The sequence below is a fragment of the Mesoplodon mirus genome, assembly GCF_964341445.2.
Source record: "Mesoplodon mirus genome assembly, chromosome: 6".
Lineage (NCBI taxonomy): Eukaryota > Metazoa > Chordata > Mammalia > Artiodactyla > Ziphiidae > Mesoplodon > Mesoplodon mirus.
Genome location: NC_138982.1, coordinates 6,098,978 through 6,125,301, shown reverse-complemented (window position 1 = coordinate 6,125,301; position 26,324 = coordinate 6,098,978). Strand labels below are relative to the sequence as shown.

Here is a 26,324-nt window from a genome sequence, read left to right as displayed (position 1 = left end):
TTTGTCTTATATGGCCTTTATTATGTTGAGGTAGGTTCTCACTATACCTACTTTCTGGAGGGTTTTTATCATAAACTAGTGTTGAATATTGTTGAAAGCTTTTTCTGCATCTGTTGAGATGATCATATGCTTTTTCTCCTTCAATTTGTTAATATGGTGTATCACGTTGATTGATTTGCATGTATTGAAGAATCCTTGCATTCCTGGAATAAACCCCACTTGCTCATGGTGTATGATCCTTTTAATGTGCTGTTGGATTCTGTTTGCTAGTATTTTGTTGAGGACTTTTGCATCTATGTTCATCAGTGATATTGGCCTGTAGTTTTCTTTCTTTGTGACATCCTTGTCTGGTTTTGGTATCAAGGTGATGGTGGCCTCGTAGAATGAGTTTGGGAGTGTTCCTCCCTCTGCTATATTTTGGAAGAGTTTGAGAAGGATAGGTGTTAGCTCTTCTCTAAATGCTTGATAGAATTCGCCTGTGAAGCCCTCTGGTCCTGGGCTTTTGTTTGTTGGAAGATTTTTAATCACAGTTTCACCTTCAGTGCTTGTGATTGGTCTGTTTCTATTTTCTATTTCTTCCTGGTTCAGTCTCGGAAGGTTGTGCATTTCTAAGAATTTGTCCATTTCTTCCAGGTTGTCCATTTTATTGGCATAGAGTTGCTTATAGTAATCTCTCATGATCTTTTGTATTTCTGTAGTGTCACTTGTTACTTCTCCTTTTTCATTTCTAATTCTATTGAGTTGAGTCTTCTCCCTTTTTTTCTTGATGAGTCTGGCTAATGGTTTATCAATTTTGTTTATCTCCTCAAAGAACCAGCTTTTAGTTTTATTGATCTTTGCTATTGTTTTCATCATTTCTTTTTCATTTATTTCTGATCTGATCTTTATGATTTCTTTCCTTCTGCTCACTTTGGGTTTGTTGTTGTTGTTCTTCTTCTTCTTCTTTCTCTAACTGCTTTAGGTGTAAGTTTAGGTTATTTATTTGAGATGTTTCTCATTTCTTGAGGTAGGATGGTATTGCTATACATTTCCTGCTTAGAACTGCTTTTGCTGCATCCCATAGGTTTTGTGTGGTCATGTGTTCATCGTCTTTTGTTTCTAGGTGTTTTTTGATTTCCTCAGTGATCTCTTGGTTATTCAGTAGTGTATGGTTTAGCCTCCATGTGTTTGTATTGTTTACAGATTTTTTCCTGTAATTGATATCTAGTCTCATAGCATGTGGTCAGAAAAGATCCTTGATACAATTTCAATTTTCTTAAATTTACCAAGGCTTGATTTGTGACTCAAGATATGATCTATCCTAGAGAATGTTCTATGAGCACTTGAGAAGAAAGTGTTTTTTTGTTATTTTTGGATGCAATGTCCTATAAATATCAATTAAGTCCATCTTGTTTAATGTATCATTTAAAGCTTGTGTTTCCTTATTTATTTTCATTTTGGATGATCTGTCCATTGGTGAAAGTGGGGTGTTAAAATCCACTACTAAGATTGTGTTACTGTTGATTTCCCCTATTATGCTGTTAGCATTTGCCTTATGTATTGAGGTGCTCCTATGTTGGGTGCATAAATATTTACAATTGTTATATCTTCTTCTTGGATTGATCCCTTGATCGTTATGTAGTGTCCTTCTTTGTCTCTTGTAATAGTCTTTATTTTAAAGTCTATTTTGTCTGATATGAGAATTGCCACTCCAGCTTCCTTTTGATTTCCATTTGCATGGAATATCTTTCTCCATCCACTCCCTTTCAGTCTGTATGTGTCCCTAGGTCTGAAGTGGGTCTCTTGTAGACAGTATATATACAGGTCTTGTTTTTGTATCCATTCAGCCAGTCTATGTCTTTTGGCTGGAGCATTTAACCCATATACGTTTAAGGTAGTTATGGATATGTATGTTCCTATTCCATTTTCTTAATTGTTTTGGGTTTATTATTGTAGGTCTTTTCCTTCTCTTGTGTTTCCTGCCTAGAGAAGTTCCTTTAGCATTTGTTGTAAAGCTGGTTTGGTGGTGCTGAATTCTCTTAGCTTTTGCTTGTCTGTAAAGGTTTTAATTTCTCCATCGAATCTGAATGAGGTCCTTGCTGGGTAGAGTAATCTTGGCTGTAGGTCTTTCCCTTTCATCACTTTAAATATGTCCTGCCACTCCCTTCTGGCCTGCAGAGTTTCTGCTGAAAGATCAGCTGTTAACCTTATGGGGATTCCCTTATATGTTATTTGTTGTTTTTCCGTTGCTGCTTTTAATATGTTTTCTTTGTATTTAATTTTTGATAGTTTGATTAATATGTGTCTTGGCGAGTTTCTCCTTGGATTTATCCTGTATGGGACTCTCTGTGCTTCCTGGACTTGATTGACTAGTTCCTTTCCCATGTTAGGGAAGTTTTCAGCTATAATCTCCTTAAGTATTTTCTCAGCCCCTTTCTTTTTCTCTTCTTCTTTTGGGACCCCTATAATTCGAATGTTGGTACATTTAATGTTGTCCAAGAGGTCTCTGAGACCGTCCTCAATTCTTTGCATTCTTTGTTCTTTATTCTGCTTTGTGGTAGTTATTTCCAGTATTTTATCTTCCAGGTCACTTATCTGTTCTTCTGCCTCTGTTACTCTGCTATTGATTCCTTCTAGAGAATTTTTAATTTCATTTATTGTGTTGTTCATCATTTAAACCTCTATTTCTTATAAACATCTAGTCAATCAACAATTATAGCCTCCTTAGCACATGTTTACTTCATGTCAGTCAGCTAACTTCTCAGGTGGGCATAATAAGGGATTTTAGTTTGGGTTGAAACTAAATATTTTTACAGAAACAATCATGAATGAATACATGAATAAAAACAATTTTATTCATTTTTATTAAGCAAAATTTACATACAATAAAAAAGAAGAGATATCAATTGTAGTGTTTGAGTTTGGCAATTTTCTTACAACAACCATCTCAACTGTAGAACATTTCCATCTTACCTCCCCAAGAAATATTCCCTGTGCCCTTTCCTATTTCACCTTCTCTGCCCATACCCATCAAGCCACTGGCCTATTTTATTATCACTACAGATGAGATTTGGTTTTTTCTAGACTTTCATATAAATGGAAACATGCAGTATGTGATTTTTTGTGTCAAGTTTCTGTCCCTTAGCATAATGTCTGAGATTCATCCATGTTGTTATATATATCAGGAGATTGTTCCTTTTACTGTTGAGCAGTATTCCATTGTGTGAATATACCACAATTTGTTTTTTTATTAACTTGTTGATGGATGTTTAGGTTATTTCCAGTTTGGGACTATAATATGTGAAACTATTTTAGTTTTTAAAACCCTCATAATTTAATGAAGTTGGGTGGGTTAATAACTCTTACTCAAAGTATTTCCCCTTAGTTCCATCACTGTCTTCCATCAGAGTTGTTGAGACATCTGATATCATTTTGATTATTGTATTGTTTCTCTATAGGTAATGTATATGATTGTTTTTATTTTCTCTGTAAGATTTTAGAATTTTATTTTTATTTTGATGTTCTAAATTTCCACCAGTGTGTTCTGTGGTATATACATCCTGGGTAATTTCCTTAGCTTTCTCTTCCAATTTACTAATTCTCTCCTCAGCTGTGTTTAATCAGCTGTTTAACTCCTCTATTACATTTTTACTTTTAATGACTATATTTTTAAATTTCTACTACTCTCTGGTTATTTTTAATCTATCTTAAAAAAATCATATTATCCTTTTTTATGTTTTTAAGTGCTTTTAAATTTCTTTAATTTTAACATACTTATTTTATACTTTATATCTGACAGTCTTTATTATCTGAAGCTCTTAGAAGTCTAATTGGACTGTATGTTTCTGCTGGTGCTCACTTTTTGGTGGATTATTTTCATGTGTGTTTTGAAATTTTGGATTATGAGCTCACATTTGGCATGGCTTTATCACAGAGAATTCTGGTTGGTCTGGGTTGAAGGTGTGTCCCTCCAGACAGCTTTTACATTTACTTCTTTCCAACAGCCTATAAGTATTGCAAGCTCAAGACTGCATTTATTTTAATATGTTGACTACCAGGCAGCATAAATTCAAACCCCAAACCAGAGTCAGAACAATGAAGAACCTTTTTTCTTAACTCACATAGAACCCAGGCCAAATAAACTTTCTTGTTGTCTCTAGGTAGATTTTGACTATTTCACACTCTCACTGAAGGACTAGTCCATCAAGTATTTTGGCTTTATGCAAGCATCTCAGTTTCAACTTCCTGCCTTACACAGGGTAAATGACCCCCACCCCCACCCCCATGCCCATTAAAACCCAAGTCCCTGGCTTTTTGCAACTGGCAAACACATTCTTGTCCCCAGTCTCCTCCCCTACGTGGCCAGCTTATTGTTACTTTCTTGCAAGGGAGACCTACAGGGAACTCAGATAGGAATCAGAATCTGAGCCTGGAGGGGAATACCTAGCTCCCAGGAGGCTGAGTGCTCAGCATACAGCAGATTCTGGCTGGACCTCAAAGGATGAAGTCCAAGGCTCCTTATCTGTCCACTTCTGATGCTTTCACTCATTTTCCATTTGTAGTGAACTTGTCCTTTACTACCCTCTTCCCTTCAACTTACATCGGTCTTTTGACAACAGCTGGGCCAATTTTTACTGTGTGTCTTTCTGACTCCAGTATATTTACTGAAAAATAAATGTGTCATTTTATACCTCTCAAACCACATACAGCAGAACCACTTGCTTAGATTTCATAGCACAAGGATATATACATTAGAGCTTCAAAGTGTCAAAATTAAAACTGGGGACTCATGGTTTATCCATCTCAGCTCACACCTCCGTTCTTCAGAGTATAGGAGCCCCTGTTCAAGCCCCAATTCTCAGAACCATGTGTCAGAGCAGTAAGCCAACCCATTTTCTGACCCACTGGGATAGCCAGTTTGAAGAACAGTCCTGAACCAAGAGTCCTTGTCCAAATGCCAGCCATGCGATTCAGCTTAGTCAGGTGATCTTCAGATTTTTCCTGGGGTCTAACGCAGAGTCCCACTACCCTGCTGCCCTCCATCTGGCCTCCCTCTGGGTGCTGCTTGCTTTTAGTAGATTCATGCTCTCAGAAAATGCTTTTCTTGAGTAACCCCACTGTGTAGATGCTCTCAGGGTACCTTGCTGGGAAGCAAGTGAGAATCAGGTTCTCAACTCAAACCCTAACCCAAGCTGCCCTTTCCAAGCTGAACTTAGCACACTGTCTTCACAAAGCTCTTTTCCTTAGAAAGAACTTTGGAGCCAGACAAGACTGAGTTTGAATCCCAGTTCGGCCACTGACCAGTAGTTATTAGGCATGTGATTTAACCTCCTTGAGCCTTTCTCATCTGTAAAATGGAGATGGTCAAACATAGCTCAGGGCTCTTGTAAGAAAACAAGATGAAAGGTGTCTCCTGCCCAGCACAAAGTAGAGTGAAGGCCCACAGGCATGAGTTCCCCTCTTCTTGACTTTACCAGCCAGGTCAGAAGTTCTGGCTACACAGCTGAGAGACTCCAGGTTTGAAGCCTGGGATCTGATGGCCTGTTGTGCATGTTGGGTGGGTACTGGGTGTTTGCTGGACAGAGTATTCTGCATGGGGCCAGGGGCTCTGTGGGAGCCCAGCCAGCCAAAAATGAGCTGTTCCAGGCCTTGTGTATGTTGGAGGTCACAAGGGCACCCACACCCGGCCACGTCAGGTTTTGAGCATGGGTTGTTCATGGTCCTGCTGAACTTTGCAAAGGAAAGGAAAGTTCCTTTGGGCTGTGCTTGTGACCTTTGAGCGTGTTATCTTCAAAGCCATAAACCTGGTCCACTGGATTATAAAAGTAGCTAATTCTAACACGTTTGCCCTGCAGCCTGCTCCTTGCCATCCAGCACACATCCACGGTAACCAAAGGCCACCACCATGACAAGGGACCAGAGTGGAACCTGGGAGATGGAGAGTAATGAAAACTTTGAAGGCTACATGAAGGCTCTGGGTAAGGGGGATGCCAGAGGTGGGAAAGGGGGTGGAGGTGGGAAAGGGAGAGGGAGGGCAACTTTGGAAGGACTGTGGTCTGGCCCTCCTGGCAGTGCCACTGTGGAGTTCCCCAGACCTGTGTGCAAGCCTCACTCCTCGCTCCTTACCAGCTATGTAATATCAGGCAAGTCATATGCATTCTCTGAGGCTCAGATTCCTCATCGGCAAGTTGGGAACAATAATAAATGGGGTTATGTCTACAATGTCCTTGGCGTACAGAAAAGATTCACTGAATGGAGGAGGCACACACACACACACACACACACACACATGCATATGTGAGGAAAGCCAGACTTGAGAGGAAAATGCAGCAGCTCCCCTGCCTTGTGATTGCCGTCTCTTAGATAACCAGTTGGATCTGATATTATGCACATATGACCCCTGCATTGCTCTTTTATTAGTCTTGTAGTAGAGAAGCAGAAAAAGAGTAGATAACATCTCTCAGCCTAGAGAAAATCAGGTTAGGAAAGGCTTTCATCATATACATCAAACAACTCACTGCTCACCTGACTTCTGAACTAGGCTCCAAGCCAGGGGCTCCATCATCATGTGTCCTGAGTTGACTCTCCTGTGGGCTCTCTTGTGGGGCTGGCAGAAAACACACAAAACCAGAGCAAGTGGGCCCATAGAGGGGAGCTCACTTTTGGGGGCAGATATTATAGGCCAGGCCCCGGCAAGGAGCATTGTCTGCCTGTCCTTATTTCTGCAATGACCTCCTGATCACCTTTTCTAGCTTTAGATCTCTCCGCATAGGGAGCTCCCAGCTGGAACTTCCCTACATGAAGCATGAGAAAAAATGGCTGCGGGTGCGGTCTGAGGCCCAATAATTTGGATGTGATGATGGGAAGTCTCATCAAGAATGGGAATTGTGGGTTCTTCTGTGCAATTCACTTCTAGCTTGATGACACTTCCACCGTGTCAACAAACAAGGAGAGCTCATGTGACATGTTTTGCAATTTACAGAGGTTGGAAATTTCTTCATGTACTTTAGACATGTTTACAACACTGGATAGCTTTTTTTCCCCTCCTGGCTACAGAATGTTACCAATATACTTGGGAGAGGGGAGAGGAGACAAAAATCCCCCTATCAGAACACTAACCCTGTTGCCCCTGCTTTTAGTACCCTGAGTGAGACTAGAAATGGAATCCTGCTTCCATATGTGAGTAAATGGGCTGGAAATGAGCTCAGAACTAGAATTCCGAACAAGATCATACAGAGGAGGAAACCAAACCAGTGGGCCAGCTGAGGCTTTCTCTCTGACCTTGACCAATTTTTTAACCTTTCCGAACCAGTCTCCTCATCCACCAGATAGAGAAATAACACCAGCCTTGTTTCTCCAGATGATGTTGGTTGTTGCTTTGAATGATTGAAAGTACTTTAACAAGAGCTATTTGGTGGTTTCAAGCTTTCAGCAGTGAGCTGAACGAGCCCAACTCAGGGAATATAATAAGAAAGCAATTTTGTGTCCTCTGTTGCTTATTCTTAAATTATATAAAGTCCTATGATGACCTTAGGTACAAAATCGAGTCTCAGTTTAGTTTTCGGCTGTACAGGGTGGGCCCCTGGAGCCCCTCTTTCTAGTCTTAAGGTGAGAGGCAAGCACTCCTGTCACCATCCCCTATTCCCTCTGGGGGATGCCGGGATGCAGGGCACCCTGTCAGCTCTGTCCAAAACATCCTCTTCCTAAAAGCAGCCTTCCTCTGGACTCTTTCACACCCACTTACACCCTCCTTGTGGGGGAGGGGTGCGTGGGTCGTGAATGTGATGTTTGGATGTCTCTGTCGAGGAAGTTTTGAAGGGAGTGGCCTTTCCAGTTCTCCTTGGTATCGGACACCTCTTATCTCAGAGCTACAGTCATGACTTCCAATTCAACAACTTAACTACATTGATTTCACTCTAATGAGCAAACGGGTTGACCTCTTTGTACGAGTCTCTGCAGTGGAGAGGGGTGGGCTCCCACTTTCCTGATGGAGATTAGCACCATAGGGGGTGGTACTAGCTATACCCAGAATGTGGATGTGCTTGGTGCCTCGGTTTACCCAGCTGCTGATGGCCTACAGTATCCCAGGAGCTTGCCCCAGCTTGAATCCATGAGGCTCTGTGCAGAAACGACTCAGTCAGAGTCACCTTCCCACCGTGGACATGGGACACCTGACCCCTCTCACCTGCCCATGGGGACACAAGTGGGGCAGACAGGCACTGGCAGTGACTGGAGGCAGGTCTCAAGGGCTCAGCCAGAAGCAGCTGGGTGGGGCGCCCTCCCACAATTGAATCTGCTGAAAGCAACCCAGCAGGGACTTCCCTGGTGGCCCAATGGTTAAGACTCCATGCTTCGAATACAGGGTACGTGGGTTCATTCCCTGGTCAGGGAACTATGCCATGCGGTGTGGCCAAAAAAAACCAAAACACAACCCAGCAGGTCTGTACAATTTCCTCCACATCCACCCCACAAGACAGGGGTGGCTTTCCCAACACTGACAAGTCAGTGAAGCTTGCCTTCTAGCCCTTTTGAGCACGAGGCCCTTCGCATTTGGGAAAAACATATGTGGAGATCCTCCCACATCCCCAGATATGGAAATATCACTAAGTATAACTCCATTCCCTGCCAAAGAGCTGTCTCTTTCTTAGATGTTAATCCCTAGCACCAGGGAGTCGGCTTTCTCTGTGTGCCTGGCGGCTGGTTCCCTAGGAAGGAGATACTCCTGTCGAGAGGTGGGTCTGGGGACAAACTGTCTTTGTTCCCAGTTGGTGACTCACTCCACCCCCAGCCTCCCCACATGACCTGGCTGCCAGCCTCAGCAATGACATGTCAGGGCAACCTTTGGGTTTGCCCCAAATTTTCAAAGTCATTCGCTGTTCAGAGAATGGGTGACAAGGGTCAATGGTACCTCCTCTCCTGCCTTCTTAGACCTTGTGTTTCCTGAGGCCCTAGATTCTTTCTTGACAGTGACGAGAGCAGCTGGTGAACTCCTCTACCCTGAGGAATCTGTCATGCCCTGAGGTCCTCCTTCAGCTTGGATCGGGGGGTCAGGGAGTGGAGGATTGGTCTTCAATCTAAAGGGCAGACCTCTCAAAGTGAGGTCCCCGTGCTGTGAAAGAACGCTGGGGGAGAGTCCATTCACTCTGCCCTGGAGTGAGACCAGCACTGCACGGACATGGGGAATCATTCAGCTTCTTTACCAAAGCTTTAGGCGTCACCCGTGGAAGCCGGGGACGGTGCCATCTGCAGCAGGCCCGGGCCCAGCCTCTGTTCTCAAGGAGCTCAAACTGGTGCAGACAGTCAAGCTATAGCCTTGTACAAATTGCATTCCTGTTCTCTATTATAGTGTGATAAATCACCCCCAAAATGTGGTGGCTTGATTTTATTATACAGAGGTTTTATCATTGTCTCTCATAGTTATGGGAGCTGACCAGGTTCATATAGGGGGTCCTTGCTAGGAGGCTCTCATTCCATTGCAGTAGGACAGTGGCTGGGGCCAGAGCCATCTCAAAGGCTTCTGGCTCCTGTATCTGGCAGTTGGTGCTGGCCAGCCACTGAGACCTCAGAAGGGGCTGTGGATATATCTACACGTGGTGACCCATGTGGCCTGCGTTTCCTCATAGCACTCTGGTTGTGTCTAAAGAGACAGGAGGCAGCAACTGAATGACCTTTTATGACCCAGACTGAGAAATCACACAGCATCACTTCCACCGTATTCTACTGGTTGAAGCAGTCATGAGCCCACCCACATTCAAGGGGAAGGTACATAGACCCCGCCTCTCAAAATGTCAAAATCATATTGTAAGAACAGCCTGTAGGATGAGAGGTGGTGGTGTTGCAGCCATTAAAGAAAGTATAGTCTGCCACAGATGGGACAGTGGGTGATTCTGTCCCTTGGGCCTGAAAGGACTATAGTGACAATAGAACAATGGTGACCGGAAGTGTGTGCACTGTATGGTGATGGATGGTAACTAGACTCGTGGTGGTGATCACTCTGCAGTCTATAGAGATGTTGAATTATGATGCTGTATACCTGAAATGTACATAATTTTTTAAAACAGTGTGTGTGGTGGTGAGGGTGGAGGGAGCTACAATAGATGGATCATTGGAGGTTTCCTGAGTACTTCTGGGTGGGTTTTTGTTTTTTTTTTTGCGGTACGTGGGCCTCTCACTGTTGTGGCCTCTCCTGCTGTGGAGCACAGGCTCCGGACGCGCAGGCTCAGCGGCCATGGCTCACGGGCCCAGCTGCTCTGTGGCATGTGGGATCTTCCCGGACCGGGGCACGAACCCATGTCCCCTGCATCGGCAGGCGGACTCTCAACCACTGCGCCACCAGGGAAGCCCCTGGGTGGGGTTTTGAAGGAAGGAGAGGAGTGCTCCACACAAGGATAGAGTCAGGCCTGGACCTGTGAGCATGTGCCAAGGTCAGACTGATGAGGATGTGGGTGGCCAAAGGAAGCAGAAGCCATATTACCAGGGAGTGAAGTGCAAGGGCGGCCGCAGGGGTAAGAAGAGTCAGAAAGGTACCAGGACTGGATCCTGAAGCGGTGTGACACCATGTGTGACCATCACCCAAGGACACCAGGTAAGGAGAGGGTCCTGGGAAGAACTGTGTACAGAGGAGAGAAGGGCTGTGAGCACCCTGACAGCCAGGGCATGAATAGATCAGCAGAGACAGTCAGAGAACTGAAGGAGGAAGTGGTTGCAGTCGTCCTGGGAAGATGCGAGAGCAGTGCCAAGGAGGGTGTCCAAGGGGTTGTCCACAGCAGGAAACTGACTAGATTTGGTAACTAAGTGGAAAAGAAGCAGGGGGTGAGCCTAAGAAATAAAACCCCACCATGTAACTTTAATCAGGAAGACAGGAATGTATAATGGAAGGCATCTGTTCCAAAAGTACTCAGGGACTTCCCTGGTGGTCCAGTGGTTAAGAATCTGCCTGCCAATGCAGGGGACAGGGGTTTGAGCCCTGTTCCAGGAAGATCCCACATGCCAAGGGGCAACTAAGCCTGTGCGCCACAACTACTGAGCCCATGCGCCACAACTACTGAGCCCGTGCGCCACAACTACTGAAGTCCACAAGCCTAGAGCCCGTGCTCTGCAACAAGAGAAGCCACCGCAATAAGCCTGCGCACCACAACAAAGAGTAGCCCCTGCTCGCCTCAACTAGAGAAAGCCCTCGTGCAGCAATGAAGACCCAGCACAGCCAAAAATAAATAATAAATAAATAAATAAAAATAAAAGTACTCAGTTAACATTAAACTTAGACATATTTTAGGAAATCTTTGTTCAATAAATTGTAACCATTAGGAAAAATCCAGTTCTCTTAATTCACAAAAGAAGGTGAGGATCATCTTCTATAAAGAGCATCTTTTCATTGAAATCAACATGTACAGATTTAAAAGAGCAGCGGCTACTGCAAAAAGTCCTAGTTGGTCTCTGGAAAATTCTACCAGGAAAGTGGTAGCTTTAGAGGCTGAAGTCAAGCAGGTGCCACCTGAGTGGTCTTTGCCAGGAAATCTTTCCTGATTACCCACAATGTTCAAAAGCCTGTCCTGACTGTAAGGGGCCAAAGTGTAACATCAGAGGTGAGCACATGCACAAAACATTCTCATGCCGTGATAAGCATCGTGCTAGCGTGAGCTTTCTATACATTATGTCATTTAATTAATTCAGTTTCAACAAATGCCTTGAGCACCTATGACATGCCAGGAAGAGCTCTAGGCATTGGTGAAGCGTTGGTAAACGAGGCAACAAGTTCCCTGCCCTTGTGGAGTGGGCACGCTAGTGGGAGAGAGAGAGGGTAATAGTTTAAGACTCTTTGAGTAGTGGTAAGTGCGGAATTCTTGGGTGGAGAGTGATGGGTGGTCAGGGAAGGTTGTCTGAGGAGGTGACATTGGAGCCGAGGCTTGAATGCTGAGAAGTGTTGTTCTGGGCACAGGGCACAGCAAAGGCTGGTGTGTTGGGCATGTGGTGAGCCCAGGGGTAGGTCAGGCCTTATGATGGGCAGACTTAATCCATCTTATTCATATTCTTTAAGGTTCGCTATGACTACAGCGTGAAGAATGAATCACAGGAGGGCAAGACTAGAAACACAGAGGCCCATTAAGGAAGCTTCTGTGTTGTTCAGGCAAGAAATGATGATGGTTGGTTTAGGGCGGTGCCCAGGGCTGGAGAAGAGAGGACAGATTCAGTGTATATTTTGATGGTAAAGCTGACAGGGCTTGCAGATAAAAATGAAGCGAGAGGAAATGGAAGAAATGAAGACGGCCCCCAGGCTTAGGCCTGAATAGCTGGGAAGGCTGTGACCCTATCAGCTGATATGGGGAAGACATGGTGGGGAGTGAGTTTGGACAGGGGTGCCAGGTAGGGGGGAATGCATTAAGAATTCTGATTTACATCTTTTGATTACAGATGCCCATTACACATCCAAGTGGAGTATGAAAATTGGCATGTTGATATAAGATCTAGAGCTTAGGGTAGAGTCAGTGATAAAGCCAAAAGAATTTGGATAAAGAATTCGGATAAAGCCAAAATAAAGCTTGCCATTTTAAGGAGTGAGGAATCTGAAGGTCAGGGAAGTGAAGGAACTTTTCTGGGATCACTTGTGGCTGGAAATTGGTGCTGCTCAGAGAGGAGCCTGGTCTGCCTGCTTCTAACCCCCAAGCACTTGCCATAGCTCGGTTCCAGGTGCAGGTGCTAAGTGTGGGGTTAGGGGAGGGGGAGCTTCGTGCGGAGCAAAGTTCATCAGGATGGGGACCTCCGAAGCAGGCAGGCAGGACCCTGAGATACATTGCAAGAGGGTCACTCGGAGTCCCTGGGTAAAAATGAATGAATGACTACATGAATGAATGAATGAATGTCTGATGACCCAACGAGGAGTTAATTTCACGGCATTTGGATTCCTGCCAGTGCTCACAAGTCAATAAAGTTAGACACTGGCCAAAGACTTTACTTGTGTGGCATCTGGTTGGACTTTCAAACAGGGACAGTGCTGTAGGTGGGAAAAGCCCAGGTGAAGATAAGTTTGGTCCCTTCCTATGGGTCTCCCCTGGCGTGTAGTGGCAGCTTCTCCTCCTCGACCCCCATCCCAATGGTGCAGACTAGACTATGGGGGGGAGGTGAAAAGTACAAGGGGAGCAGGGAGGCACCCCAGGGTCTCCAGCCTGCCTCCGCTGGCTAGGGAAGGGGTTGAATGCATTTGGAGGTGTCCCTGAGGGTAAAGGAGCCAGGAAGGGGCAAGGACAGTTCCTCTTTCCGTGGATTATCTGCAGGCGGAAATGGCATGGAAAGACGGAGAAGGTTGCTCTTCCACTCTGCTTCTCACAATGCCTGAGTGCTGAGGATTTGTGAATTAAGGAGTTCAGGTTCGAAGCCCGTGGAAGCTGCACTTAGAATGGGTTTCAGATTTCATATGATGAAAATGTGTGCATCTCTGCTCTTTAATTTACAAATTGCGCCTGCCCTTTTAGCCTACAACTTTAGCTTTTTCCACAAGCATATTACAAAGCATTTTAATGTTGAGTAGCATACTCATATTTCAACGTTATGGCCTGCATTGTTCAAAATGCAGTTATGAAAAGCATGCTTTAATAAAGTCACTTCAGTGGTTTTTTTTTTTTTTTCTTCTGCAGCAACTATAAGCCATATATATTATTCAGAGATAGCTGGCCTTTGGACGTTTTCCTCTGAGATAGAAATTCATTTCACCTGGCTATAAATCAGGCTTGGAGATACCTTTAATCCAGAAAAGCAGATGAAACATATTTGATAACCCTGGTGTTCAGACACCATACCAGGAAAATAATTTTCCCTGCAAAGTACAAAGAGTAAGTGTTTTTGTAATCTGTGTGTGTATGCCTGTGTATTCTACAGCTGCAGTTAAACGTTTCCTTTTGATTAGAAATATCACAAATCCACCGACAGAATGTTTGGCTCCCTTCCCTGGGGTGGAGCAGGGGTGACATGATTAACTAGCCTGCGCACACGGTGAAGCGTAGCAAGAGGCCAAGCCATTTTTCAATCCAGAGAAGAAGCAGTGTTTGATTCAAGTTGCATAGAGCCGCTAGTAAGATTCCCCGGCTCTGGTCGGAAGGACTGACTGGGGGTGGTGTTCCCGGGACAAACCTCTTCTCTTGGCAGTAGACATTTTTAGCTGTGATCTACCTCTCTGGGCAACCAGGGACAAGCAGTCATTTCCATTTGGGGAGCCTTAAACAGAATGTGTTTTAGTTGTGAACGATAAACAGAATGTGTTTGTAGGCAAACTGCCAGGAATGCTGTCCTAGCTGGGCAACCCTGAACCAGCCACTTAAATTCTCTGGGCTTTGATTTCCACATCTGTGGACTGAAAATAGACTTGCTCTCTGAAGACCACTTAAATGTAGACTTCTAAATTTCTCTAATTTCTACTTCCCAATTCTTCCTTAGTACGGTTGACCCTTGAACAACAGTGGGGGGCGGAGGAGCAGCGGTGTGTTAGGGGCCCTGCTCTCCGTGCAGTCAAAACTCCGCGTGTAACTTATGGTTGGCCCTCCGTATATACGCAGTTCCTCCGTATCCGTGGTTCTGCATCCGTGGATTTAACCAACCGCAGATGGTGTAGTTCTGTAATTGCTATTGAAAAAAATCCACATGTAAGTGGACCCGTGCAGTTCAAACCCGTGTCTTTCAAGGGTCAACTGCAGTTTTGCCTGGTGCCCTCCCCTCTGTTTCATCTGGTTAACACATGACCTGTGGTTTTCTTCCCTCAGCTCCTAACTGTGGCTCCAGCATGGTTTAGCACAGCCTAAGCTTCTCCTCACTCAGCACAGAGGGCTAGAGCAGGAACTAAAGTCGTTTCTACCCTTTGGTCAACCTATGGAATGAGGAAACCAGTCCATGCGGGAAAAAAAGGTTTGGCCAGGCCGGATTAAACGCCCATGTGACAGGCCAGGGCTATGTGACGGAGGGAGGGGTAGATCAGCCACCATTCTGACTGTTTCTTCAGAGGCCAGGACACTTGGGCTGCATGGAGTGGCAGACGGCTGTGGAGATGCATAAACATGACCTGAATATTTCACTCTGGACTGAATGCCGATGTGACCACTGTTTGACCAGAGTGGAAAAGGCCAAGGAGTCGAGGCCAGTGTGCATCAAATACCCACCAGCTCCTCGGCACTGTGTAAAGCACTTTTGCCATTATTTTAACTGAATCCTTACATAAATAACCCTATGAGATAAGCTTTCTTTTCCCCATTTTACTGTGAGAAACTGAGGCTCAGAAAGGGAAAGTGACTTCTCTGAGGTCACAAAGCTGGGAGATCAGAGACAGGATTTATGCCTGGATCTGACCCTCACTCTTTTATGCCAGAAGTTCTAAACTTTGGCATGCACAGAATCGCTTGGAAGGCTTGTAAAAACAAGAGGGGCCCAACCCCCTGTAGGTCTAGGGTGGATCCCAGAATTTACATTTCTAAGAGGGTCCCGTGTGCTGTGGATGCTGCCAGCCCAGGGGCCTCACTTTGAGAACCACCGTCCTAGACCACGGTGCCCACGTTAAACAAACCATAAGTATCTCTTGAGCTCCTACTGTGTGCCCAGCCCTGGGCCTGGTTCTATGGGGACATGGGAGCAAAGAGACAACATCATCCTTGTCCTCACAGAGCTGAGATTTTGGAGAAAAAAATAATAGACTCCATGAAAAAGAGGAAAATGCCAGGTAGTACCTCCTGCGGGTTAAACCCTGGGCCTGGAAAGCAGGTGAGGAAGGAGACAAGAAAGAACAGACATGCTGGCGCAGGCAAGGCTGGGGCTGGGAGGAGAGGGTCAGGGATTCAGGGGCCAGATGTGCGGGGAGTATCTGGAAAAATGCAGAGGGCTCCGAGGAAACCAGCTTATGAGATCAGGGAGTTGATTATGATGGTGCCAGTGGCTACCACTTATGGGGCCATTACCACAAGCCACCAGCCACTGGGCAGATCTCTTCACAAACACCATCAAACATAGCCTGATGCAATTAATAATAACTCTACTTATAGCTACTGCTCTCTGCTGCTTCCAGATCTGGACCCTAGTATCCAGCGATGGAGCTGAAGTTAGATGTCACCTGGCTCTTTAGGCTGTGTTTCTGGGGCAGAAGGAGAGAAACACGAACTGGAGTGTAACACGTTAGCCTCTGCCTAGCACAAGCACGTGGTTATACCGACTAGAATGCAGAAAACATTCTTTCGCAGCTTTTAGCAGTTTTAAGGAAGGATTCATTTTGAAGTCCGATATAGTTGACCTCTTGGTCCTGTCTAGTCTTTTCCTTTCCAAACAGGCCAGCAGTTGCCTTAAAGGGAGAAAAATTAAACAAGGGATATTAACATAATTGCAGGGACCAGATGACAGAGATGAATGCCTCAGACAGGGTTTTGTCAACCCTTCCTGTATTATGTTCTGTGGAACCCTGGCCAGCTGGAGACCCCACCAAGGAGGGTTCTACAGCCACCTAAGACTGGGAAAGCCTGCATCTTCTGTCCTGCTCTTGGAGTTACAAAGCATTTTCCCCAGATTAAAGTCTCTGTGAAAGCAGCCAGCCTGTCTTGGTTTTAATGGCTCATTTCTCAAACTTAGCTGATCATGAGCTCCCCTTAAAAAAATTTTTTTTGACCACCAGTCTTTTATAGGCTGAGTCCATGGCAAATACAGTGGGGCACCCTGGGCTCTTTGAACACTGGCCTAGATGCCTAGGAGGGTTCACAGCAGCAGAGACAGCATTCATCTACCCCCATGCCCTGGGGCCTGCAGGCTGTGTGGCTTGGACATGACCCGTACAATTTCATATGCCACAAAGCTGAAGCTCTCAGAAAATGTCCAGCGTTGGAACGTGGTTGCTCCAGCTCCGAATTCTTGTAGAGCCCTAAGCCTAGAAAACAATTGCTGTCTGAGATGAGGCCCCGAAATCTGTAGTTTTTACATCTTCCCAGGTAATCCTGATGGGCAACCATTGATGAATTCTTAGACCGGGCAAGTTCTCAACCAATAGTAGTGAACAATAGTTGAGCAAAGCACTGGCATTCATACACCACCTCAGGCCAACTTGAACCTATTTCTCTTTTCAACTTAGGATACAGGTATATAATCCTTTTACCTGTTGGGATGCCTGTTATTACTTGAAATTATTCTCTTATGATAAAAGCTGACTTTATACAATTTAGAATCCAAAAGACCAGCCAAGGTCCTTCCTCGATTCTGCTGTGGTCCAAGCATCCAGCTTGGACCTCTTCTTCTTGGTCCTTTAGGAGAAGGAAGGTGATAATGACCAAAGAGGGATTCAGGAAGAAATGTGTCAGAAGGGAAATGGGGAAAGAGGGTGAGGGAAGTAATGCTTGGCTACCAGGGAAGGACAGCAGAAGAGGTGGGGATGCGACCATCGGAGATGTTCATTCTCTGAATTGAAAGCAGCTCCATGAACTGTTGGTAACTGCCGGTCTCACTGATGGGCACACTAGTATTTATCCCCCATCAGATAGCACACAGTGTGAAGTTTGATCACCTACTACCATAGCGATGAGGCTGGAATTCTCAGAGAAACAGCACTCAGTGAATCTGAACTGTTCTTACTCTTGAAGTCATTATTACCTTGGGTTATGAGCAAATCAATCTGTGTTTTTTGAAATCTTCCAGGTAAACTTTCTTAAAAAAAAATTAAAGATTTATATTGGCATCCGAAGATCTCTGGAGAATTCACAGGCATAAAGGAGGTCAAAGGTCAAATACGATTTGGCTAGAGACAAAAAGCTTAATGTTTGTAGCAAGGGTAGAAATTTAGCAGTTCCAGTATTATCCTGTTTCTACATCATTTCTATAGGACAGTGACGTTTTGGCTTGGGTGACATTTTATGCACAATCAGAGGTTAACAGGAGGTGGGCTCAGCACTTAGCTTCTTACCGTAAAATGTAAAGCTTAGGAAATGAAACACTCTATTGAAGGGCATGTTCCCTTTTACTTACAAATGGTCTCTAAGAAATGAATAAGATTTTCTTTAAAATATCAAGGCAAAAAAAAGCTGTAAATGGAGTAGGTGCAGCAAAACCTTGACAATTGTTGAATCTGCGTGATGGGTGTGCCGGGTTCCTCGTACTCTCCCCTCTACTTTGGTTTCTTTGAAATCTTTCATAATAAAAATATAAACAATTATTCATCTTTTCCTTAAAAACAACAAAAGAAATCTCTGAGCACGTGTTTATTAAGTGTCTGAAATATGCCTAAGCTGTGCTGGGGCCATGACTGAGGCAGAACATCCCCCAGATCTGCTGTAAAAATGGAAGTTTGTAGGTGTTCTTCCCTTCAGTGGGTATGAACAAAAGAGCCATCTTTACCCAGGATCTAGACTGGTTATTTTTAAACAGTCTTTTTCCTTTTAAACCATGAAGTCTTCTGTTCAGCAAACTCTTAGGAGGAAACCAATATGTCAAATAGATAGAAGGGAACTGCTGTGAGGGCAGGGGCATGTGCGTGTGTATATGTAGGCGTGTGCGTGTGTATATGTGTATGTGTGCATGGGTGTGCACACACACACACTGGGGAGTTGCAGCTCAGGGGTACTACCTCCCCTCCCACCAGGGCTCCCGAGGAGATGTCCAGGGACCCTGGGTTTCCCGACAGTTGACTGAGATGCCCAAACTGGCCGTGTGCAAGACAGCTCTTGTTTCCCACTTGAGCGAAGAATGTGGCCGGCCTGAGATCTGCGTCTCTGGTCCTGAGTGTTCGGCCTTGTTAAAGAAATGAATGCGTCTGGCTGAGCACATCATAACCTCCACAACTCCCTTTGCCAACAGATATTGATTTTGCCACCCGCAAGATCGCCATCCATCTGAGTCAGACGAAGATCATTGAGCAAAACGGTGATAAGTTCAAGACGAAAACCAACAGCACGTTCCGAAACTATGACTTGGATTTCACAGTCGGGGTGGAGTTTGACGAGTACACAAAGGGCCTGGACAACCGGAATATTAAGGTACTGACCAGAGTGGAGTTTTCATCCACACGGTCTTGGTGCAGGGGCTGGCTGTTTAGCTGCACAATGAAAAAATGACAGAAACAACCTGGGAGGCATCAGGAGAGGGGGACCAGAATGGACTTAATGATGCTGGCAATAAGCAAGTATTGAAAGTTTAGTGGGAAGAAGCAGGCTGGCTTCTGCATGAAGCTTATAAGCCAAGGAGGGATTAAAGGATGCTGACCTCTCCAGGATCCAGGGTAGGAGGGCAACTCATACACTGACATGGGCCTGGCAGGCAAAGCGAAGAGGCCAGGTGGACTCATAGGGAAGGACGTTGAGAGTGCCAGTGGGATAGCATAGCTTCATCCTGGGAGCAGCTCCTCAGCAGCAGCCAAGGATTGCCATGGAGGACTGAGGCCTCGTGTTGCTAGAATTTTTTTTCTTTTCAGGAGCTGTTGAGCATTCATATGTTCTTATATGAAATATCTCAATTTTAGATGATCCCAACTGATTTAATTTTTTTTTTTTTGCGGTATGCGGGCCTCTCACTGTTGCGGCCTCTCCCGTTGCGGAGCACAGGCTCCGATGCACAGGCCCAGCGGTCATGGCTCACGGGCCCAGCCGCTCCGCGGATCTTCCCGGACTGGGGCACGAACCTGCGTCCCCTGCATCGGCAGGTGGACTCTCAACCACTGTGCCACCAGGGAAGCCCTAATTTTTTTTTTTTTTTTTAGAAAAATGCAATGCAGGTCACACCAAAAAATCAGTAGACTAGATGAAGTCAGGCTTTCTCCAATCCTAGAAACCCAGATAAATCTCTGGCAAGCTAATGGCTTCAGTCTCAGCCTCACCTTAACTCTCAGGACATAATCGAGGAAATCCTCCGTGCATCAGAAGGCACACTTCTAGCCGCTTGAAGCTTTTGGATGTGGGGAGACCCCTAAAATGAGCAGAGAACTCTGAGTGCAGAGTGGGGAGTTATCTCCAAGCCCGAGAACTGGAGTCTGCAGAATAGGCAGGCCCTCATCCAAGGGGCTGTTTGTGAATAAGGCAGAGGTTGGTGGCAGCGGGAGAAGTAAGGCAGTGGTGGGAAAGGCGGGGCCATCGGCAGGTCCCCTCTCCTCCTGTGTCACCTGGTGGTATCACAGCCCAGTGACCGATTGTTGCACTGTCTGCATTCACGTTCAGCGTGAACATCTTTGGTTTTCCAAATCCAATTACACCTGGGCAGTGCCAACAACAGAAATGGGGAAAATCCAATCTCAGCCGCATTTAAGGATTCCCGCTCCCAAATCTTAGCATCATACAAGAGCCCCAGGGACTGCACAGTCCAGTGCAAGCCCATGTGGTTTATACAGGAGTGGGCAGCTTGAGCCCTCATGGCACCCACTCCCTCTGTGCCAACGCAGCCACCAGGACCTCTGCCCTGGCTCCGAAGCTGAGGAGGGCCGGGCTGAGATTCCTGTGCCCAGGTATCCATGCTCTCAGGCCCTGCAGAGGGCCACCCTCTCAGAGCACCACAAGGAAGCAGGGCCCTCCACCCTGCCCTTCCCCTTTCCCCATGAGCCCCCCCCACACACACACACAGAGCCCCACTCTTCTCTGGTGCTTCTAGGAGTTCCTTCCAAGTCGAAGTCTCAACTCTTCCCCCAAAGCTCTGGCTGCTCTCCTGGCGTGGGGAGGAAAAGCTGTCACCATTCTTTGGGGATGATTCTAAAGCCAAAAGAGCAGGACACATTTTATTTCTCAATCAGGTTGTCCTGCCACATTGATCATCTCAGACAATGAGTCAGGGTTGAATGACGTTTGGGCTCCTTGAAAAGAAAAGTGGGAAATGGAAAGCCCTTTGGAAATGCTTCCATCAAACCAGTCTTGGCAGGAGACGCTAAACTTCCGAGCTCTGGAATGGCCCCTTGTAGAATCCCGCCCCGAGGAGTTGCTGGATCGGCAAGCTTTTCTGAACTGTGTGGCTGTGAGGCCAATTCATCAGACACCAGAAATGATAGGAATATTTGTCTCAGAATTTTTGCAACCCTCTGCTGTTCTAACCTAATCAGTTCCAAATGATTCATTTTCCCCTTGCTTCTCAGTTTTGGGCGTGGGCTATTGAAAAGCAGGCCTGTCCTCTCTGACTCATTTTTTATCACCTTTGACGGTGGAGAACTCACTCTTACTGAAATAAATCATGTCCTTTTGGCCCTTGCTGACCCTTAAAGGGCTCCATTTGTTAACACCTAGGCTTCTGCCTCTCCCTTACATGCTGTGTCCTCTCTGAGTTCCATCCTCTCTCCAGGATCGGCTCTTAGCCCTGCAGAGAGAGATAATCCCCTTTCTCACTTCTGGTGTCTGCTTTGCCTGCAGCAAAAAGCCAGGGCTAATAAACACACACACACACACACACACACACACACACACACACACACACGAGATTGAGAAGTACTCAGACAGAATTTGCCCAGCCTCCAGCAAAGGGCTGTTCCCATGAGAATCACAACCCAGAGCAGGTGCCCTTGGCACTACCTTCTTCCTGTAACTTGACTGCAACCCTTTAGCTGGAGAGGCGCGGCAGGGAGTGGGTGAGTCTATCTCTCTGATTAATTTCTGTGGCCCACCCTTGGTGGCACACCCAAGTGCACAAAAATCTTGCGTCTGTGTGCACGTGTGCACTTGCACGTGCGTGTAGTGCTCCTCTAGTCTTTGTCCTCTTATTCTCCAGGACTCCACTTCTTAACTCCTTGGTCACCCTCACGAGCCCCTCTGAAAGAGCGGAGACAGATATTCATTCAATCAACATGCATTAGGTGTCCTTGATGTGTAAGACAATATGGGCTGGGGGATTGGAAGACACAGACCTTGCCCAAATAGAAGATGTGAGTCCTTTCTCGTCTGCGTGGGAAGGATCTCTGGAATATTCCAGACAACATCTCGCTTTCAGAAGAGGAAAGAGAATAACCTATGAACTAAGCTTCTCTAAGACATTCAAAACTGTGAGGCTTAAGATGGTCCTAAAGGAGAAGGAGACATGTTTTCTTTAGAAAACATGTAGAAGTTTATTTTTAAATTAATTTGGGGAATATTAATACATACGCATGCTTTAAAAAAAAATTAAACACCAAAAAGTGAAATTTCCTTCCTATCCTGGCCCCCAGGTCCTTAGTTCCCTCCCGAGGGACAATTACTATTAAGGGGTTTTTTTGCCTCCTTGGAGAGAACGTGTACAAACATATGCATGCATCCCCACTGCTCCTTTCTTTTATGCACATGGCCCTCCTCCTTGCTTTTTTAACTTAAACTATACACTATGGAGACTGCTCTTCTCCGTAAGTGCAGAACTGCCTTCTCCTTTCAAGGGCTACAGAGAGGGGAGGAACCACACCCTATTTAACCAGCCGCCACTGATGCAATTTATGAGGCTTCCAGGCCTTTGCTGTAACAAACAACGCTGCGATGGGCTGAAGAGTAAAATAAGGAGGAATAAAATTGTACATAAAATATATAATATAGTCAAGGTCAAATATGACTTTAGAAACAGGTAGACTTAACAATCTGTAGAAAACAGATATCTACCAAAAAACAGACCTGAAGTGAATTAAAAAAAAAACAAAAAACACAGGTTCGTTTATCACCAACTGGGTTTGCAAGATAGGGAGGAAAATAAACGCCTGGTCCTTAGCATAATATTGTTCATAGAGGCGTAATATGGTTTGCACATACTTGGAAGAAAACCAACTCACATCAGGGTCATCCCCGAGGTAGGGCAGCACCAACACACCACCACTGCCCGGATGGAATCAACCTCACAAGCAAGCCTAATGTGGGCACAGAGGTGGGTGGCCTTGAAGGACCACTTAGGGATAGTACACATCGTCCCCTGGCAGGTACTAAGACAGGTAAAGTGGGGGGAACAGGAGGAAGAGGACCTGGGGCAGGGTGTGAAATTTGTAAATATGTAAATTTAATAAGAGGGGTTAGAGCCTCTTGTGGTTCAGCCTCTTGTGGCTTCTCCAACCTGCTGGTCAACTCAGCCTGGTTGTCCAGCACAAGCTCTGCATCTCTGCTGCCTTCCCTGTGCTAAATGATCAGCATTGCTGCCTGGAGGAAACCCAGGACCAGGAGAAGGTCCATCTCCCCTTTCTGGATGACAAGGCTGGCTCTGGGGCCATATGTGCAGCCCCCTGCAAACTAGGTAGCTTCCCTGCCTTTATTATTCCCTACAGTGGGCAGTCTTCACAATGTGTTTCCTGTAGGGAAAATTCTAAGAAGTAAACTTTCTAGGTCAAAGAGTATACACAATGTTATAGTTTAAAGGTAATGTAAAATTGCCCTGCAAAAAGATTCATACCGATTTATATACGCACCAGCCCTGTATGAGGGCCCATGCTTCTCTGTACCCCCTCCAACCCAGTGTGTTATTAGACTCTTTGATCTTTGACTGCAGGATGAATTGTATCTGAAAAACAAACAGACTTAATTTGCATTTCTCTTGTTATTATAAGTGAGGTTGAATATATTTTCTTATGTTTAAAAGCCACCTGCGGGCTTCCCTGGTGGTGCAGTGGTTGGGAGTCCGTCTGCCGATGCAGGGGACACGGGTTCGTGCCCCGGTCCGGGAAGATCCCACATGCCGTGGAGCGGCTGGGCCCGTGAGCCATGGCCGCTGAGCCTGCACGTCTGGAGCCTGTGCTCCACAGTGGGGGAGGCCACAACAAGGCCCGCGTACAGCCAAAAAAAAAAAGCCATCTGCTAGGGTGTTTTGTTTTGTTTTGTTTTTCCTTGTAAGCTGTTGGTTTGGTGTCTTGTGTTGAATTTCCTATTAGGTTATTGATCTTTTCCTTATTGATGTACAGGTGTCCTTTGTATGTATAGAAATCAGGTCTTTGTCTGATAGGTGTTACAATTATTTTTCCCAGTGTCTTATTCATCTGTTGACTTTGAGGTATCTTTCCCTTCCAGAAATTTTACATTGTGACATAGTTAAATTCATCATCTTTTCCCCCACCAATTTGGAATGCTGTCTTTACCATATGGTAAAATGGAAGACTAGAAGTCTTTCAAAGAGAACAGAACCGGCCAAGATAAGTCGGTCTGGCTAGAACGAAGGGCGTATGTGGAAATGAGGCTGGTGGGAGGCTGGCGTGGCTGTGGCTGAGAGCTCGGCTCTGGGGACGGAGCAGAAGCCCAGGAGTGGCTGCAGAAATGCACGTTTACACGTGTTCAGTCCCCATCAAGACCATACATTTGATTTGCCTGGAAACCTCTCATTACAGACTCTGATCGTCTGGGAAGGTGATACCCTCGTGTGCGTGCAGAAGGGGGAAAAGGAGAACCGAGGCTGGAAGCAGTGGGTCGAGGGGGACAAGCTGCACCTGGTAAGTCCCCAGCTCCCCTCCACTCTGCTTATGCCAACTGCCGGTTCACCCAGCCAGGCGCTTTGACAAGAAAAATGGCCCTGCCCTCCTCCCCTAAGCTCCAGCCAAATGTGTGTGGTCAAATGCGTGAGCCATTCCCATCTGGCTCAGGGGACTCCAGGAGGAAATCTATATGGCTGTTCCTGTGAACGGCTGCAATTAAAAGGAAAGTTCAAGATGCTGAGTTAGGAAGCCGAGATCCAAGGAGAAATGCAGGGAACCTGTCAAAGACCAGCCGGGGAGAAATGCGAGGCACAGAATTAAGATGCCCTGGAGGAGGGCGAGACCAGGAGTCCTCAGTGATGTAAGCCTAGGAAGGAGAGGGGTTGCGGTGGGCGTGGGATGCAGTGGGAGCGGGTTGCACTGGGAACTGCCTGTAGACCACAGGCACTGGCCTCACATCCTAAGCTATGTCCACCTGATCCCAAAATACTTTAGCTTAATTTGACACCGGAACAGAACAGTTGGAATAAATTATTTCTGATTTCCTTGTATAGATTATATCCATCTAGATAACTTAATTTTTCACTCTTCAGTCTTTAAGACACGTGATTTGTCCAACACTCAAATAGTGAAAAGTCTTTCACTCCTTCATGCATTCAGTCACCCGTTTGTTACATGAATGGCTTATTGAATGGATGGCTCTTTATTCATTCACCTGTGGAGTCAAGCAGGTACCTGGCTCTGGTGTCAGTATTCATGTCACAGGGTGCCCTTCAGAGCCAGCCTTGCCTCACCTGAGATCTTTATTTCAGAGACAATGTCAACTGGTGATAAATGGGAGGCAGTCACTGTTTTCCATCGACAGTTTTCCCTACCTGCCCCGGCTTGGAAGGTGGATTTTTTAAATTGTAGTACAAACCCCAACCGTCCCTGTGGCTAAGCCAAGGGATTCATCATCAACTGCAATGATTTTTGTGGTCGTTCCCACACTCGTGTTTTTCCTCTCCTCCCTCAAAGGGTCACGAGGCGCAGATAAGGCCTGGGGGCTCCCTCTGTCCAGATGAAAGGCAGCTTCTTGTCTCCCCAGGCAGGCCTGGGGGAGCCCTTCTGCAGCCCATACCCTGTCATTGCCTGTGTGGCCACCAACCAACGTTCTGATCACCAGAGGCCAGAAAATCCACAGGGTGCAGGGACAACTCACCAGGCCCTTGCCTTCCAAAGGCTCCCCACTAGATCCTTCCCTTCTTTGCAGCTTTGCTGCCTTTTATAAATTAAGCGATGTTGCTTTAATCACGAGAGTAGGAGAAATCCTGCCCAAGAGAATCATTTCTTTGCATTTTTCATTTTTATAGTTGTTCAAGCTCAACTCAAGTGTCAAAATCAAATTACTGCTACCTGCAGGGCATGCCAGCTGATTGGGTCTCTGAGATGCTCTTTGCCCAGAATGACTAAGTGTCCTCTTTATTCCAGCTCCTGCTCCACCCCAACTCACAGACACCCAGAGGGCTGGGGGTGGGCGGAAGGAAGGCCTGGCTTGTTAGTCACTCACCTGCTTTCTGATGTTGCAGGAGCTGACGTGCGGCGACCAGGTGTGCCATCAGGTGTTCAAGAAGAAGTGATGGCTGTGAGCAGGGCCTACCAAGCATGCGCTCCATGCTCCCCGTGAAGAGCTCTCTGCTGGCTTTGGGGAGCAGCCGCAGGACCCCCCTACTCCTGATAGAGCCCATGGAGGCATCTGGGTGGGTTTTAAACAGAACGAGTATGTAACAGTGACAGACATAGACATAGGCATTAAACGACAAAACAAAAATCACTCCCATACTTTGAAACCCTTTCATCTATTCCCCTTTATTTCTAGAACTGTCAGTTTTATCCGCAAGCAGAAGAGGTGATTGCCTGCATGGTGGTTTTCTGTGCAGCTTTTGTTGTTTATTTTTTAGTTTAGTTCAGCTTCGTTTCTTTGTCATTAGTTTGGGTGTGGGGTTGTTTTACCTGGAAACGTTCTCTGGCCAGCACAGCATATCCCCTA

The 26,324-nt window shown here is 45.9% G+C and overlaps 1 protein-coding gene across 1 annotated transcript; it reads left to right on the top strand.

The window, feature by feature from the left end:
• Positions 1–5,767: 5,767 nt before the first annotated feature.
• RBP2 (retinol binding protein 2) lies at positions 5,768–26,107 on the top strand. Its single transcript, XM_082625778.1, has 4 exons — positions 5,768–5,957; positions 18,781–18,959; positions 24,212–24,313; positions 25,864–26,107. The coding sequence occupies exons 1-4, from the start codon at positions 5,885–5,887 to the stop codon at positions 25,912–25,914; spliced, it is 405 nt and encodes a 134-aa protein (XP_082481904.1). The 5' UTR covers positions 5,768–5,884; the 3' UTR covers positions 25,915–26,107.
• Positions 26,108–26,324: the final 217 nt, after the last annotated feature.

Coding starts and splice junctions, on each gene's coding strand:
- RBP2 (XM_082625778.1), top strand. CDS start 5,885: ATGACAAGGGACCAGAGTGGAACCTGGGAGATGGAGAGTAATGAAAAC. Junction 18,960..24,211: donor TGGACAACCGGAATATTAAG/GTACTGACCAGA, acceptor CTCTCATTACAG/ACTCTGATCGTCTGGGAAGG. Junction 24,314..25,863: donor AGGGGGACAAGCTGCACCTG/GTAAGTCCCCAG, acceptor CTGATGTTGCAG/GAGCTGACGTGCGGCGACCA.